At 44.1% G+C, this 16,635-nt stretch overlaps 1 protein-coding gene across 6 annotated transcripts in view; it reads right to left on the reverse strand.

Annotated features, from left to right (window-relative positions):
* SUSD1 (sushi domain containing 1) overlaps window positions 1–16,635 on the reverse strand; it is a 284,906-nt gene that overhangs the window by 40,572 nt on the left and 227,699 nt on the right. Inside the window, exons 16-17 of one of the 6 annotated variants that reach the window (XR_006196009.1) lie at window positions 6,007–6,144; window positions 4,970–5,651 (exon numbers count right to left, since the gene is read on the reverse strand). The exons of 4 other annotated variants lie outside the window; for them this stretch is intronic. Coding sequence is in view for 1 of the 2 variants with exons in the window: in XM_042913638.1 (XP_042769572.1) it covers window positions 6,137–6,144 (8 nt within the window). In the remaining variant the exon portion in view is untranslated. Of the gene's footprint in view, window positions 1–4,969; window positions 5,652–5,676; window positions 6,145–16,635 lie in introns of those variants that run through there. One more of the 6 variants, XM_042913638.1, reaches the window with a different exon arrangement.

Consider the following 16,635-nt stretch of genomic DNA (forward strand, 5'->3'; position numbering starts at 1 on the left):
TACTGTAAGTGCAGAGCCCAAAATGGGGCTTAATCCCATGAAGCATGAGATCATGACCTGAGCCTAAATCAAGAACCAGATATTCAACTGACTGAGCCACCCAGGCATCCCTTTAATAAGAAACATATATTTCATCTTCAGTGCCCTTTCTGGCACAGAGTTCCTAAAACCCTTATAGTTTCCTATGTGAAGAGAGGTCTTTTGTTATGTTAATGAGTTGACTCTAGGACTGCATCTGGAGTTGGGGTTGATTGCCAGGAGAACCAAACTTGGGATTGGAGGTTTGGAACTTTCAGTCCCACCCTCCTGACCTGCAGGGAGGGGAGAGGGGCTGGAGGTTGAATCAATCACCAATGGGCAATGATTTAAATCATGCCGATGTAATGAAGCCTCCATAAAAACCCAAAGGATGGAGTTCAGAGAACTTCCAGGATGGTGAACACATGGAGATTTGAGGAGATTCACGTGCCTGGAGAGGGCATGGGATCTCCAAGCCTTTCCTCATGCCTTGGCTTCTGCATCGTTCCCATCTGGCTGTTCCTGAGTTATTTGCCTTAGTAAATTGGTAATCTGGTAAGTAAAATGTTTCTCTGAGTTCTTTGAGCCACTCTAGCAAATTAATGGAACCCAAGGCAGGGGTGGTTGGAAACTCCAATCCATAGCCAGTTGGTCAGAAGCACAGGTGACAACCTAGACAGGTGTCTGAAGGGGCAGGGGGCCGGTCGGGGGACAGTCCTGTAGGACTGAAACCTTAACCTGTGGGATCTAATGCTATCTCTGGGTAGATAGTATCACAACTGAGTTAAACTCTTGGACACCTAGCTGGTGTCCTGTGCATTGCTGGGTAACATGGGAAGAACCTCTCCCGCCACACACTGGAATCCTGATCGGGAACCCAGTAGTGGCCGGGTGGAAGTGTAATCACCAGTGGTTGCCACAACACACAGGAATCTACAAGGCAGACCATACGGAACAGTAGGTGTTGATCGGCAATCCAGAGGTCTGGTAACAGGAACCTCGAGGCAGAGGAAAACATATTTGAAAAGTTAACAGAAAGTTTTCAATATTTTTTTCTTAGGACCTGTAATTTTGAACTTTATAACCAGGGTAACTGGAACTTTAAATTTTTACTTTGTTTGCATGGATTAGCGCAAGGGGGAAAGTGTATGGAGGAGTACCATGGCTGTGTCTAAAGACATTTGAACCAAAGCTGCTGAGCAGAGGTAGGAAGCAGCCTCTGTCCTTCAGAGTCCCACTGATTTGGACCAGCAGTGCCACACCTGTCCGGCCAGGGAAGTCTGGGAAAATGACAAGCTGCCATCTCACTTCTGATCACAGCCCCTCCCAGCTAGGACCACTCAGGCTGCCATACGTCCTGCTGTGACCTTGTCTGGGGGAAACCGGTGTGATTCCATAGACAGCAGTAGCACTAGAAAGAAAACTGAGCTCTCTTGCATCTGAGAACAGAGACCCCAAAGTCTCAATCCCCAAAGCCTCAACAGAAATGTCGGGCTTCCTGTCCCTGTTACAGCCGGCCTGTATTACAGTGGCCATCAGTCCACACTGCCTGAGGGATTCCAACAGCTGACTTGCCAAATTATCAGGCAAAAGAGATTGCAAATGAAGAGAACGTGTAATTTGTGGTAGAGACCAAGCTGGCCAGAAGATGAGGGTAAGTGGAGGCAGAATAATGGGAGAAACAGGGGAGCCTGGGTGGCTCAGTCAGTTAAGCGTCCGACTTCAGCTCAGGTCACGATCTCGTGGTCTGTGAGTTCAAGCCCCGCGCCGGGCTCTGGGCTGATGGCTCAGAGCCTGGAGCCTGCTTCGGGTTCTGTGTCTCCCTCTCTCTCTGCCCCTCCCCGTTCATGCTCTGTCTCTCTCTGTCTCAAAAATAAATAAAAACGGTAAAAATAAATAAATAAATAAATAAATAATGGGAGAAACAGAGGGGAAAATTCAATCAAAACACAAGGAAGGGGGGAAACATAATGACAACTTTTAAGAAGACAGAGCATAAAAAAATGAAATTCTGGAACTAAAAAGCAAGATCTCTAAATTTAAATTTTCAACGTGTAAATGGAGCAATTACTTGTAAAAACCAAATTCATGTTTGGGGGTGGGAGGGTGTCTCAATAACCCAGAGCCAAAGACAACGAAACAAAACATACTAAATGCAAAAATTCACAGATACAAGACATAGAGGACTCATCAGGTGGAGACTTAATAGACTAACAGTAGGAGTCCTGGGGGAAAGGGGACATGGAAGAAAACTAAAGACATGATTTCCATTGAAGGGGCCCAGGTGGGTTTATTGAAAAGACACACTCCCGGGGCGCCTGGGTGGCTCAGTCGGTTGAGCGTCCGACTTCAGCTCAGGTCATGATCTCACGGTCTGTGAGTTCGAGCCCCGCGTCGGGCTCTGTGCTGACAGCTCAGAGCCTGGAGCCTGCTTCCGATTCTGTGTCTCCCTCTCTCTCTGACCCTCCCCCGTTCATGCCCTGCCTCAAAAATAAATAATAAAACATTAAAAAAAAAAATTTAAGAAAAGACACACTCCCAAAGAAGTGTCCTGGTGAAATTTCTGAGCTTCAAGGATAAATTTCACCCTCATCAGCTTGAAAGAACAAGTTACTGACAAAGGAAAGAGAGTGAGGCCATCATCGGACTATCAGCACTACCTAGGCTCTTGGGAGGCACAGGGATGATATGGGTAGGCCAGGGGGGGCAAAGTGGATTATGACTGGAAAAGCTTATGTCCAGTCAAAACATTAGTATAGGAGGGCAAAAAGAAGGCATTTCTGGACCTGTAGGGCTACAGAAGGTACACCAACCATGTACTCTGTCCGAAGTCAAGAAAGTACTCAAGAAAACAACCCCAATCAGAAATCTCTGCATGGGAGAGTTGAAAGAATTCAAGGAAACAGTGGTGAATAATGAACCTTGTGTTAGTCACGGTCTGAAAGGATGATGCTAGTGTAGCATGGAATAATGAGAATTTTTGAATCAGGTAAGACTTTTTAGAGGGGAAATTTCAAGTGGCCTTGGCTAAAATTCTAATTTCTCTCAAAACCTAGGAGTAGGGACGTGAAAGAAATTAGGGCTTCAAGCTTTGCGGAGCTTTACAAGTCTCAAGGGAAGGGCTGCCGTGCCATTTCCATGGTGCGCAACAAACAACTCAAAATTGCTCCTTAGACATGAAACGTCCTTTGTCCGTTCTTCCACTGAGGATTTCTTCACTGTAGTAGTAGTATCTCTTCGAGCTCTTTCTCTCCCCGACCACCCACCCCTTTCTGTCTGCTGTCTCTCTTTCTGTCTCGCCCACCTGGTGGTGACCTTTCTTTACCGCCTCAGCTCTCCAACCTTTTTGTTTGTTTTTTCTCCTACCCACATTCGTCTTACCCTTTGCACGGGGCAGGTTAGCTACAGATTGCAAACTTAGCTCCAGGCCCACCTGTTCAGATCCAAAACCCATCAAGATGTTCAGTGGGACAAAAGGAACAACTTCTCCCTTAGAAATAAAAAAAGGACTAGCAGAAACCTTGTGATTATGGTCTTTCTTTTTACAGGATACACTTTCATTAGAAGGCTGTGCACTTTGGGGCGCCTGGGTGGCTCAGTCAGATAGATAAGTGTCCGACTTCAGTTGCGGTCATGATCCCGCAGTTCGTGAGCTCGAGCCTTGCGTCAGACTCTGCAGACAGCTCAGAGCCGGAAGCCTGCTTCAGATTCTGTGTCTCCCTCTCTCTCTGCCCTTTCCCTGCTCACACTCTGTCTCTCTCTCAAAAATAAACAAACATAAAAAAAAAAAAAAGAAGGTCCTGTATGAAGTTCAAGGTCATTGGGAAGCAATAGGGTTGAGAATAGGGTTAGGGATGGAGGTGGGGACCATGAGGTGAAGACGGATGGGGTGACAGGGCAGGAGCATGCTAAGCCTTGAAATCCTAGATAAAGAATGTAGGCTTTATCCTGAAGGCAGTGGGGGGGGGGGGGGGCATTGAAGGGTTTGTGTTTTAGAAAGATTTCTCTGGTTGCTACATGAAGATAGAGTTTTTAGTGATAATGACCTTGAAGGCAGAGGCCAGAAGGAAATTTTTTGTTCTAATTTAAGAGGAATTCTGTTTATTTATGGAAATCACCGCCACCTTTATGACCTCAGGGTGGCTAGAAACTTTTCTTTTTTCCATTTGTGCAGGTCGGATGGGAATGTGCCACTTACAACCTGGCACTTTCCACAGTGGGAATCCTTTCGTGTCCCATACCGACCCTATATCTGTCTTTATGAGGGTCTGACTCGCAAATTCCCGGGAGGCTGACACCTAAGAAAAATCCTGTCAGAGTGACACCCCACTTCATCTAACTTCCTACCTTCATCTGACTTCTCCAGGACATCACTCTCCAATTTGTTCCTGCATATGACGGGCTCTCAGTGCTAACTTTATTTCCCTTTTCCAGTCTCCCACTCACAGTTTGGCTTTCCCTACTGCTACCTAATATTCAAAACTTAATTCTGAAGAATGTTAAATTAAAACCTTAGGTAGGGGTGCCTGGCTGGCTCAGTCGGATAAGCGTCTGACTCTTGGTTTCGGCTCAGGTCATGATCTCATGGTTCATGAGGTCCAGCCCCATGTCGGGCTCCACGCTGACAGTGTAGAGCCTGCTTGGGATTGTCTCCCTCCCTCTCTTTCTGCCCCTCGAACCTATCGTGTGGTTGAGTGTAGCTGGAATAAATAAATTTAGCAATTGGTATAATTTCCAAGTCTGCTTCCTGACCCCCGTTATGAGGACTATTATGGTAAAAAAAGCAAACTAAGCCTTCAAGGAGTACTGTCCAATAGAAACATAATGTGAGCACACATTTAATTTTAAATTTTCTAGTGGCCATATTTTAAAAAGGTAAAATGAAACAGGTAAAATTAATTTTGGTAGTATATCTAATTTAACTCACTATATCCACCATAGTATCATTTCAACACTAAATCAACATACAACATATTAGTAAACTTATTTTTGTCCTATGCTACACTTACAGAACAACTTATTACGGACTACAGGTACTCAGTAACCACATGTGGCCAGTGGCTACAGGACTGGATAGCCTCACTCTAGACCTTCTCCTGCCTACCATGAGAGTTAGCCAGAAGCAATGATACATTCCTGGAAGATTCTCAGAAATGCATATGTAATCAAAAAGATTTGATTATGGTTATGGTTATTTGGTAGTGTTTCTTTCATATCCCTTTCTAACATACCTGTTTTATCTCTGCAGTTGTCAGATAAACTCAAAGAAATATATAGTATTCTTACAGATTTAATTAGGTAGTGATTCAAACTGTATCTACTGTTCTGGATGTGCTGTCTTTACTAGAGCAAAGCATAGTTCCTAACATCTGGTGTGCAACTATGGGTGCGATAACTGTTTTTATGCATTCAAATAAGGAGAAAGCATTAGCTGCAATTTGCTTTTACCTGGCAAGCATAGCTGTCCACCTTGGCTGTCTTGCCTTGGGATTACATCAACTCTGCCTCTGTGCCACAATTTAGTCCGTGCTTGACTATCTCCTTGTTCCATAGGACATGATGCTGGCCCATTATATTGATGACATCAAGCTAATAGGCCCTGGAGGCCCGGATGCAGCAGATGCTTTAGGGACCTGAGTAAGATACAGATGTGATTGAAGCGAGAGAAGCATGCCATGAAAATACGGGGGCTGCTGCCTCGTTCAGTGTAAGTCTCTCATACGTGCAAACATTGGGAAAAATTAAACTGGCAACAGTAGGGAAGCTTTATTAAGGAGGAACTTGAGACAATTTCCAATGAAAGCCACGACAAGGCTCATGAAGAGACCATTGCACTAGTGTAGGTGAGACACTAGGCTTGGACCAGATGGGGGTCTAGATCAGGGAGAGTGGAGGCGGGTAACAGTCTCATTCCTGGTTTGGCTGTTGTCAAAGAACTCACATGGCTTTCCAATCACAACTTTTAATATATTAAAAGTCACTACTAACCATTTTTTCTGGGAGTTGACTGAAAAAATTATCAACTCAAATCTGTCCAGATGTCATATGACAGTTCTGTGTGGATTCAAGTTTCAATTTGACATTCCCTGAACTTTCTTTGTTGGGAGGTCCTCAAAAATCACGTTTCTGCAAAGCAAATTAATTCTATAAGAAATATTTCTAAGGAGTAGCATCTTACTCAGTGTTTAACGGGAAGAAGAGAAGTAACATTCGACTATCTAATCATGCACCAAATCTGTGAGCCTATTTATTCCTTCCAAGAACCTTATGACATTGTAATGATTATATTCTTTTTTTTTTTTTTTTTTTTTTGGAGACAAAGAGAGAGTGCGCGCGTGCATGCAAGCAGGGGAGGGGCAGAAGGAGAGAGAGAATCTTAAGCAGGCTCTATGCCCAGCGCACAGCCCTACTCGGGCGCCATCTCGCAACCATGAAATCATGACCTGAGCCAAAATCAAGAGTTGCATGCTTAACCAAATGAGTCACCCAGGCGCCCCTGATTATATTCATTTTATAGATGATAAGAGTAATCAGGGATTCTGACAAGTGAGTTCCCCACTGTTTTCAGAATTCCCACCTGCCAGGCTAACTTAGCCCCAGTTGATCTGGCTGAGGCCCCACTTCTCCTTTTGCTCCATACAAAAGGGCTCACAGAAAACTTAGCAATGCTACGGTCATCGGAAAACTACTGTCTTTTTCACTTCCAGCCTGGGACCACCAGAACCCAATAGGAAAAGCAGAGGGTGGTAGGGGAGTGGGGAGCAAGAGCTCAGTGTGCTCATTCTCAGCAGGGTTGATGGCAACCACTCCCATCTGTAGAGTTACAAACGTGTTCCCCACTTGTTTCTCTATTGAATAAGATCTTCACAAGAACTCTCTGAGTAGGTATCATGAGGTCCATTTTAAAGATAGAGAAACTGAGGGGGCGCCTGGGTGGCTCGGTCGGTGAAGTGCCCAACTTTGGCTCAGGTCATGACTTCTCAGTTCTTGAGTTTGAGCCTTGTATAGGGCTGTCTGCTGTCAGCACAGAGCCTGCTTTGGATCCTCTGTCCCCCTCTCTCTCTGCCCCTTCCCCACTCATTCTCTCTCTCTCTCTCAAAAATAAACAATTTTAGAAAAAAAGATGGAGAAACTGAGACTCAGAAGTAGACTTACATGTGTACAGTTATGTAACTCATAACCGGCAGAGCCAAGGTTTGAGTTCAAATCATCTGACTCCAAAACCAGAACATTTTCCACTGTATCAGGCCACAGAGGAAAATGAAGCATGGAGCATCTTTCTGGATAGAGTCAGGGGTCTGAGATTCCCTGGTAAGGGGCCAGTATCCCTGCAGGGTGTCCTTCTTTCCTCAGGTTGCTTTGGGACTTTAAGGCAAATCACTGTGTATTGTAGTCAAAGGCTGGTGTGGCATGCTTTCTCAAGCATCCAAGCCCAAGGATGGTCATATATTAGGAAACAAGGTGGTGTTCATTCACCATACTCCTCCCTCCTAAGCCAGCTTCCAAAGTGACTGAGGCATAATCATAAGATCTCACAAAAACAAAGCTCAAAATACTAGCTTTATGGCTGAAAAGGAGACCATGGGTTCACCTCCCCAGACTTTCTATTATTTATCCCCAGAATGGCAGTCTTTTCTCTCTGAGGGGCAGAATATATCCCAGTAAGTTCACGGCATGGAGGAGCAGAGAACCTGAGTTTTCAGAGAGCAAGCTGCTCCAAAAGAGAATTTTCTGGTTAGTCACTTCTCCCTTGGGGAGCGCTGTGTGAAGGAGAGAGGGGCTGAACGTGTCTGCCCATGCTTTCACCTCTTCTCTATGACAGTGTGAGGAAGGGGGAACAAGCATTCCTTCCTCTCAACACTGTGCTTCCCACATTGCAACATCCTGAGTGTACCAGGGATCGTCAGCAGATGCAATATGTAATTCATTCTGACGAGGAAAGAAAGACAATGGTCTTGATGTCTTATCTAGAATGGTAGGTAAACGAGACAATCGTGTAAGAGGAAGGACTAGTAACCAGGAAGAGCAGATGTGTTATTTGCAGACAGGTGGAACAACCAAATTAGAGTTTCAGGGCTGTAAAGAACTTAGAGATCATGTACAACAAATCCCTGCTTACCTGACAGGCTTGTTTGGCAAGGTCATGTGGGAATTCATGGTGCTGGGATGTGAGTCCAGCATTTAGTTTGGTTGTCCTAAAGAAGTCTAATGACCTCAGCCCCATACCCATAACCCCCTTCTAAGGCTTTCTCACCTTAGGGCCCATGCTGCTACTGTTGAGCCCTCCAGCATGGCCATAGCTGAAGGGGGGAAGGGTAGCCAGCCTAGATGCTGGTCTATAAACTGAGCAGGAGGGACTCCAGTGACTAATTGAACCCGCTAGATTCTGTCTTTTGAGGATTTTTGAATACGAGACATTGGGCTCTGAGCAATTGATAGGAAGGGCAAAAGACCCAGAGAACAGGCAGTAAGAAGGCATGAGCTGAAGCTATGAGTGAGCAGGGTGTGAGGTCAGATGAAGAGCAAAAAGCGTTTCATAGGTGGAGATGTGAACAGCAAAGAAAGGATGGAGGAGCTGGGTTCAAACGATGGGGAAGCTCTGGAGTAGCGATTAGCTCCTCCTGCTGTGGAGGGAGGTGTAGAGATCACCCAGCTGCCAGACCACGTTGAATCCTGCTACCTTCCAATTACCAAACTATGTTCTAGGCCCAGGGGAGGTTAGCTGTTGAGCTATTAATAGGGTCACCAGGGACCTGGTTATATGGCCAAGATGTCACCCTTTCTTAAAACATGTAGCTTCATAAAACACCAACACTCAGGGTAAAATGGGTAAGCCTTTTTGTACATTACAACCCAAACAGGCTAACACATTGGCTTTTCCACTAGCAACTGCACCTGTACAAACGACAATCAGTATTAAAAGTTTTGATCCCATAGTTGTGTCCCCTCTGGCAGCAACACCTACAGTTTTTTGACTGGCCCAGAATTCACTTATGATCCTTTCCTCCATCCCAAATAATCACTATCAGAGCCTTAGAAACCTCCTGGTACAGCCTATACTACTCCTTTTTCCCTAAGCAGGCATTCCTTGGGCACTGGGTGCCTCTGTGTTTAGTGTCTGTCCTAAGGTCCAAGAATAGCATGAGCAGTCGTGATGATTAAGTGCCCAGAGCATGACTCCCTATTCACGAAACGTGGAGCAGCTGGGTGGGAATGCACGTGTTGGATGAAGGGAGGTAAGTCAGGTGGGAAGATAAGAAGAATGCCCGGCTAGCTAGGAACTGTAATCTCTAGCTTTGCTTGGATGTGCCCTAACCTACTGCGACTTGACCTCCTCGCCTTCTTCACCGCATTTTTGCCCTCTGCCACTCTTCTCTCCTCCCCCTTCCCCCCTTCCCTGGCCTCTCTATGGGACTCTGGGGTGATATGAGTAAACCCCAACAAAGCTTCTACCAAATCCAGGTCTCCTTCTCCTAGAGAGTCTCCAGTGATAAGAGCATGGATTTTTCACAGTTGGTTACAAACTTGACTTTATTTTCTCACCTATAAAATTGGCAAAGTTCAGTCTCTCCAGCAAACGGTGTTGGGAAAGTGACATGTGGAAAAATGAAACTGGACCACTTTCTTACAACATACACAAAAATAAATTCAAAATGGATGAAAGACCTAAACATAAGACAGGAAGCCATCAAAATCCTTGAGGAGAAAGCAGGCAAAAACTTCTTTCACCTCAGCCACAGCAGCTTCTTACTCAACACCTCTCCAGAGGCAAGGGAAATAAAAGCAAAAATGAACTATTGGGACCTCATCAAGATAAAATGCTTCCGCACAGCAAAGGAAACAATCAGCAAAACTAAAAGGCAACCGACAGAATGGGAGAAGATATTTGCAAATGACGTATCAGATAAAGGGGTAGTATCCAAAATCTATAAAGAACTTATCAACACCCAAAAAACAAATAATCCAGGGAAGAAATGGGCAAAGTTTAAAAGCCCACTTTATTTACAAAGGTGTAGGAAAACAAGTACTCTCATACATTGCTGGTGGACATATAAATTGGCACAATTTTCAGGCTGAAAATTACAAATCACATGCCTTTTGACTTAATTAGCTCCACGTCTAAGAATGTATTCTAAAGATATACACGTAGCAAACTTTACTCGCTTTCTTTCAGGAAGCATCCATTAAGGATGGCTCCAGTGAAGAAGCAGCAGTCTTTGGAATTCTCTGTAGCCCATGATATGGGATAACCAGTGTTCTATGTAGCCAACAGCCTGTCTGGGTTGAGAATAGGTATAGGTAGGTGGCCTTTCTCTTTCCATCAAGCCTTCCTCGATTTTTCCAATAGAACGACATACAGAGCACCGCACTACATCCCTTACAGAGTGCAACTGAAGAACTCAAACTATTCACCAACTATTCTGCCTTTCTGATGAATGAAAGAGTATAAGAGGGTTGTGACCATGTAATAGGGGATATTGGGCAAAAAGCGACAGTACTGTTGCATAGGAAATGCCAGAGTACGGTGTAAACGGGAAGTCATTTTCAGTTCTGACCTCAAGCAGGAAGGGGCCCCTCTAGCCAGACAGCCTTTAAAACTCCTTTTTGCCACCACAATCTGTAATGAATTCAGCCACTAGAAGAGCGCACAGAGTCCTTGGTTAGAGATTCAGAGCGCCAGGCTCACTCAGCTATTCCCAGACTCAGCATCCAAATACCGGTACCTTGAACCATGTGCAGAAAGATGACCTATAGCAAATGGATCCTATAGAAAGAGGCAGACCTCCCAGTGCAGGGCACACTGTGTGAGACGGGGAGACATGGGCTACCTACAGAGAATTAGACCCAACCTGCCCCTTTGCTTTAGGGTCATTGCCAGAATCATCTAAAGAGGATCCAGAGCTGGGGTTCAGAAGCCATCACGGGCTGTTACCCAGGGTGTATTATATAGCCTTGCTTCAATCCTTCTCAACATTTCACTTTGCCATTTCCATAAAGTTCTGAGCTTGGCGAATTCCAAGGCAATATTAGAGTCCTCTAGAAAAATAAAGATAGGTACTGCCTTTTACTAATTTTTTCCCCACCATTCCTGCCATACATTACAACAGTTCTTCATTTCAGGGGGTAATTGGATGGAAAGATGATTTCATTTGTCTATTTTATGTAGGACGAGGCTTCCTGTGCTTTCTTTTCTTATCTGCAGTATCAACTTTTATGATTCTGTGGTAAATTTACTAACATGGAAAGAATAGGGGATAAGGGGAGGGGGTTGAATAGAATAATGGTGGGGTCTGGAGTGCCTGGGTGGCAGAGAGATACTTCAAAGAGAAGAATGAATAGCAAGGCCCTAAATAAGTTGTACTCTGAGTTTAGTAATGTTAGCTGTGTTCATTGTGAGGACAGGTGTTTGCCCTCTGATAATAAGTAGACTTTAATCTTAGGTGTGAGTACAAGTCATGTCAACAGGGGTGGTTCCAGAGAAATTCACAGTTATTGCCCAAGACGCAACATTAGCCCACAACCAAATTCTCACACTGAAAAGTCACTGGCAAGTAGGAATGCCAGTCTTGATACAGCTCATTAGGTAACAGAAAAGGAACTGATCCTCCAAGTCAACAAACATCTTTGGATGCTTCAAGGGCTAGCCAGGCAAGCCATTCCAGCAAGGGAGAGGTGTGGCTCTGGTGTGTGGTGACACACGGTGAACACCCAAGCTCCGTAGTGCTGATTAGTTGTGTAATGGTGGATGAGTCAAAGATCATGCTTCCTAGTTTGTCAGATACTTGGTAGCTCCCAGGAACTTGCTCCAGACTTCCAGTGGCTCCATGCAAGCAATCCTGGGGCTGATTACGAGACCACATCAAGACTCAAATTTCAGTGTCATAAGCACTGAAGCAAAATCCTCCTGACTCACATCCTTTAATCCAAAGAGGAAGATTTCAGTCAGAGATTGTGTTTCTGTGAGCATCTTTACTTTCACCAGGGCCTTGTGAATTTATGTGGACAGCACAGGAGGAGCAGCAAATTAAGAGTCTGGTCCAGCAAAATCAGCTCTGGCAAGGTATGAAATCTTACCCACAAGACATGGTCGTGCTGCCCAGTCCATAGCACCAACAGCTATGGTACCATGTTCCCTGCAGGGAGCTTCCTCTTCCAAGTCCCCTGTAATGTTGGTATCGACACTTATCACCCTGCTACCTTATAGTTTGGGAATGGATGGAATGGTTAGCTTTCCTTCTCATCCCCAGGGCTCCAGGAAGAACAAGTAGTCATATACTCCTAGGTTTAATCCCTGGCTAAGGTACTTAATAATTGGATGACCATGGGCAAATAATCTGAGTCTCGATTTCTTCATCTATTTATTAAAAATAGTAATACCCACTCTGTAGAGTGTTTTTTGAAGATTAAATTAAATCAGCTGTATAAAGTGCCTAACACAGTGCCTAGCACAAAAAAAATGGTAGTTTTCATCTCTGGAATTAGTGAGTCTCAGAACTGGAAAAAATGTTAAAGGTTATCCAATAAGACCCGCCTTCTGTTATTCTGTTGCCAGAATCCCCTATTACACCTCCAAGACATGTGGCCATCCAGCCTCTACTTTGAGTGTATCAAGGCAAGAGACAATACTCCTAGGAGTCCTGAGGTTCTTGCTGAAATTGAGCTGAAATATAGCTCTAAGGGGCTTCGACTATTTGGAATAGTAACCCCTTACCCACGTACAAGAGTAGCACTCTGTGCAGACTTGTACCACACATCTCTGGGCGATGCTGTTCACATAGACCACAATGTAAATGGTGCCTCCTGGAGTTGGGCATTGTGATGGCCCTGTCTATGTATAAGTCATCCAAATATTTAGTGTCAACCTCACATTCCTTTGAGTCTTTTCTTCTCCAATGAAAACCTCCAAATTGCTTCTATCATGTCTCACATGACAAGTTTTGCATCTCTCATCACTCAAGTCACTCAGTGCTCAACTATGTACTGCCTGGATCTGGGCACAATGCTTTAGTCATCATCTGACCAGTCTGGAGAAATGAGACCCACTTTTCACATTTCACACCACTAAGCTATGTTCTCTCACCCCAATTCCATCCTGAACTTGTATGGTTCGTTTTATTATTTCAGTTCTCATTTAATCCTTACACTTGCCCCTATGAAATTTCATCCAGCTGGGTACAGCTCATCATTCCAGATGGTGAAGACATCTTTGTATCATGCAACATACTCATTCTCTCATGTTGGTACAGAGATTACTCAAGACTCACAGGACAAAGGGCAGAGTTCTTTCTCCCACTCTTAGAAAATTCCCCCTAACTGACATAGATTCTTTTTTCTTTCCTTCCTTCTTTTTTCCCTCCCTCCCTCCCTCCCTCCCTTCCTCCCTCCCTCTCTTCCTTCCTTCCTTCCTTCCTTCCTTCCTTCCTTCCTTCCTTTCGATACTTGTTTCACTAACATACAGTTAAGATGTCTCTTTATTGACCACAACTGTACTATGGGAGACTTTGTTGAGTTTCTTGTTCAAATGATTTATTCCTTCAGACAACAGTGTTGGGCACCTGCTGTGTCTTGATACTGTAGTAGATACCTATAGTACAGGCAATGTTGTGCTGGAAAACATTTAACACTGACTTCCCAGAAAAAAAATCTTTGATCTGTAGCATTTGCTGATTTCCATGACATAAGTACTTCCAAAATGGCAGACTTCAAACTATCAATGTGATGTCACTGAACACGGAGTTGGGAGGAGATGTGCACAATTAGCTCTTGTGAACTAGCATGAGCCAACTCCAGCACACTACTGATGATGTACACATGAATCATAGGTGGTTTCTGCCTTAGAAAAACTCCAAGAGGTTTTTAGAATCTATGATGCACAATGCCCTTCTTCTCTCTAGACCTACTATGCAGAAACAATGTCAGTGAAGGATATAAGATTTGTCAGGTATAAGTTGTTCTCAGTGAACCATTGTGTTTCATACTTGCAGTGGACCTTTTAAGTGGTTGTGAACCTAAATGTTTCGTTCAAAATTATTTCCAGAAGCAAGGTTAAACTCATTCACCTATAGTTTAAGGAATCCTATCTCTTCCTTTAAAAAAAAATTAGTACAGGGGTCCCTGGGTGGCTCAGTTGGTTAAGCGTGTGACTTCAGCTCAGGTTGTGATCTCATGGTTGGTGGGTTCGAGCCCTGCATCAGGCTCTGTGCTGTCAGCTGGAGCCTAGACCCTGCTTCAGATTCTGTGCCTCCCTCTCTCTCTACCCCTTCCCTGCTCACACTGTCTCTCTCCCTCTCAAAAATAAATAAACATTAAAAAAATTTAGGGGTGCCTGGGTGTCTCAGTTGGTTAAGCATCTGACTTCAGCTCAGGTCATGATCTCACAGTTCGTGAGTTCGAGCCCCGCCTCAGGCTCTGTGCTGACAGTTCAGAGCCTGGAGCCTGCTTTGGATTCTGTGCCTCCCTCTCTGTCTCTCCCCCACTCACACTCTGTCTCTCTCTCAAAAAATAAATAAACATTAAAAAATTAAAAAAAAATTAGTATAGGGCACCTAGATGGCTCAGTTGGTTGAGTGTCCCACTCTTGATTTTGGCTCAGGTCATGATCTTACAGTCGTGAGATTGAGCCCCATGTGGAGCTCCATGCTGGGCATGGAGACTGCTTAAGATTCTCTCTCCCTCTCCCTCTGCCCCTCCCCCATTCATTCTCTCTCTCTCTCTCTCTCGAAACAAAAATAATTAGTACATTTCTAATCTTCTAGCATGTTTACTATTCTCCATAAGTCCTTAAAACTCTCCAAGCACATTTTAGAAATCCCATTCTTAAATTCTCAGTAACTTGGGTGAATCCCATTCCAATTTGGGAACCCAGAGTACATACTGCCTCTTCATCTACCTTGAGCTTTGCTTCCAACCAATATTTATTCTTCTCTTTTGGATCCAAAGATCTTTCTACTTGATGAGAATGATAAAAGGAAAATAAAGGAAAGGATCCTTTCTCCATGTTTTCATGACAGATAATCTTTGCTAACTGATGGGCAGAATAAGTTCCCCATTCCCAAGATGTCCACATCCTAATCCTTGGATTAGGAAGGACGTTATCTTACATGTAAACATGTTATATTTTTTGGCAAAGAGGAATTAAGGTTGCACAAGGAATTAAGCTTGCTAAACAGATCTTAAAATAAGGAGAATATCCTGGATTATCCAGATGATCCCAGTGTAATCCCAGTTTTTTAAATGTAGAAGAGAGAGGCAGAAAAGATTTAGAGATGCTGCATTGCTGGCTTTAAAGATGGAGGAAGAGACCAGGAGGCAAGGAATGCAGGTGACCCCTCAAACTGGAAAAGGCAAGGAAATGGATTCTCCTTTAGAGCCTCCAGAAGGAAAAAATCCCTCCTCACTCTTTGATTTTAACCCTGTCAGACCCATTTGGACCTCCAGAATTGTAAGACAGTAACTTGGTGTTTTTAAAGTACCAACTTTGTGGTAAAACATCCTACAGCAGCCATAGAAAACTCATATATCAACCTTCTTTCTTGCCATCTTCCATTAGCAAGGCTAGAAAGTCCAGTACAGATAGTCCCCAACTTACAATGTTTTGACAAGTAGGATGGTGCAAAAGTGATACACATTCAGTAGAAACCATACTTCTAATTTTGAATTTCGATCTTTTTCCAGGCTAGTGACATACGGTAGAATCATCTCTCATGATGCTGGGTAGTAGTGGGTACAGCTCCCAGTCAGCCACGTGCTCACAGGGGCAAACAACTGATACACATGCACCACAATTCTGTACCCACTCTCAGTACAGTAGTCAATAAATTACATGAGATATTCAACACTTTAGTATTAAATAGGCTTGCTATTAGATGATTTTGCCCAACCATAGGCTAAAGTGTCCTGAGCACATTTAAAGCAGGCTAGGCTAATTAAAGTATTTTCAACTTAAGATAGACTTATCAGGACGTAACCTCATTGTAAGTTAAGGAAGATCTGCACTTGCTAAGTCAGTGGTTCTGTGCTTTTATAATCCATTACCAAAACCATGATGGTGACTTAGATACCAGTGTCACCAAAATATGGTGATGTGGAGATCCAGAGGACCTTGACCACTGAAGAAAGTGCTTTGGCTATCAAGACATGCTCTATCACTAGGGGCGCTGGGGCGGCTTAGTCGGTAGAGCATCAGACTTTGGCTCAGGTCATGATCTCATGGTTTGTGAGTTCGAGCCCTGCGTTGGGTTCTGTGCTGACAGCTCAGAGCCTGGAGCCTGCTTCGGATTCTGTGTCTCCCTCTTTCTCTGCTCCTCCCCCGCTCATGCTCTGTCTCTGTCTCTCTCTCTCAAAAATAAACATTAAACAAAATTAAAAAAAAAAAAAAAGACATGCTCTATCACTATAGCCAGACAGTATTTTCTCCAGAGGTAGAAAGGAAGATAATGCTTCCTCTCTATGGTGTATGTTCACCTGTAGTCACATCTGATGTGCGAGCTCTCCAGCTACACAGCACTATCTTTACATAACACATACCCACACAAACTCTTTTCTCAAGGTGTCTTCATAGCACTAGAGTGCTACATCCAGATGACTTTCCAAACTTGGCCATCCATTCTACCTGGA

The sequence above is a fragment of the Panthera leo genome, chromosome D4 (genome assembly GCF_018350215.1).
Source record: "Panthera leo isolate Ple1 chromosome D4, P.leo_Ple1_pat1.1, whole genome shotgun sequence".
NCBI classification, from domain to species: domain Eukaryota; kingdom Metazoa; phylum Chordata; class Mammalia; order Carnivora; family Felidae; genus Panthera; species Panthera leo.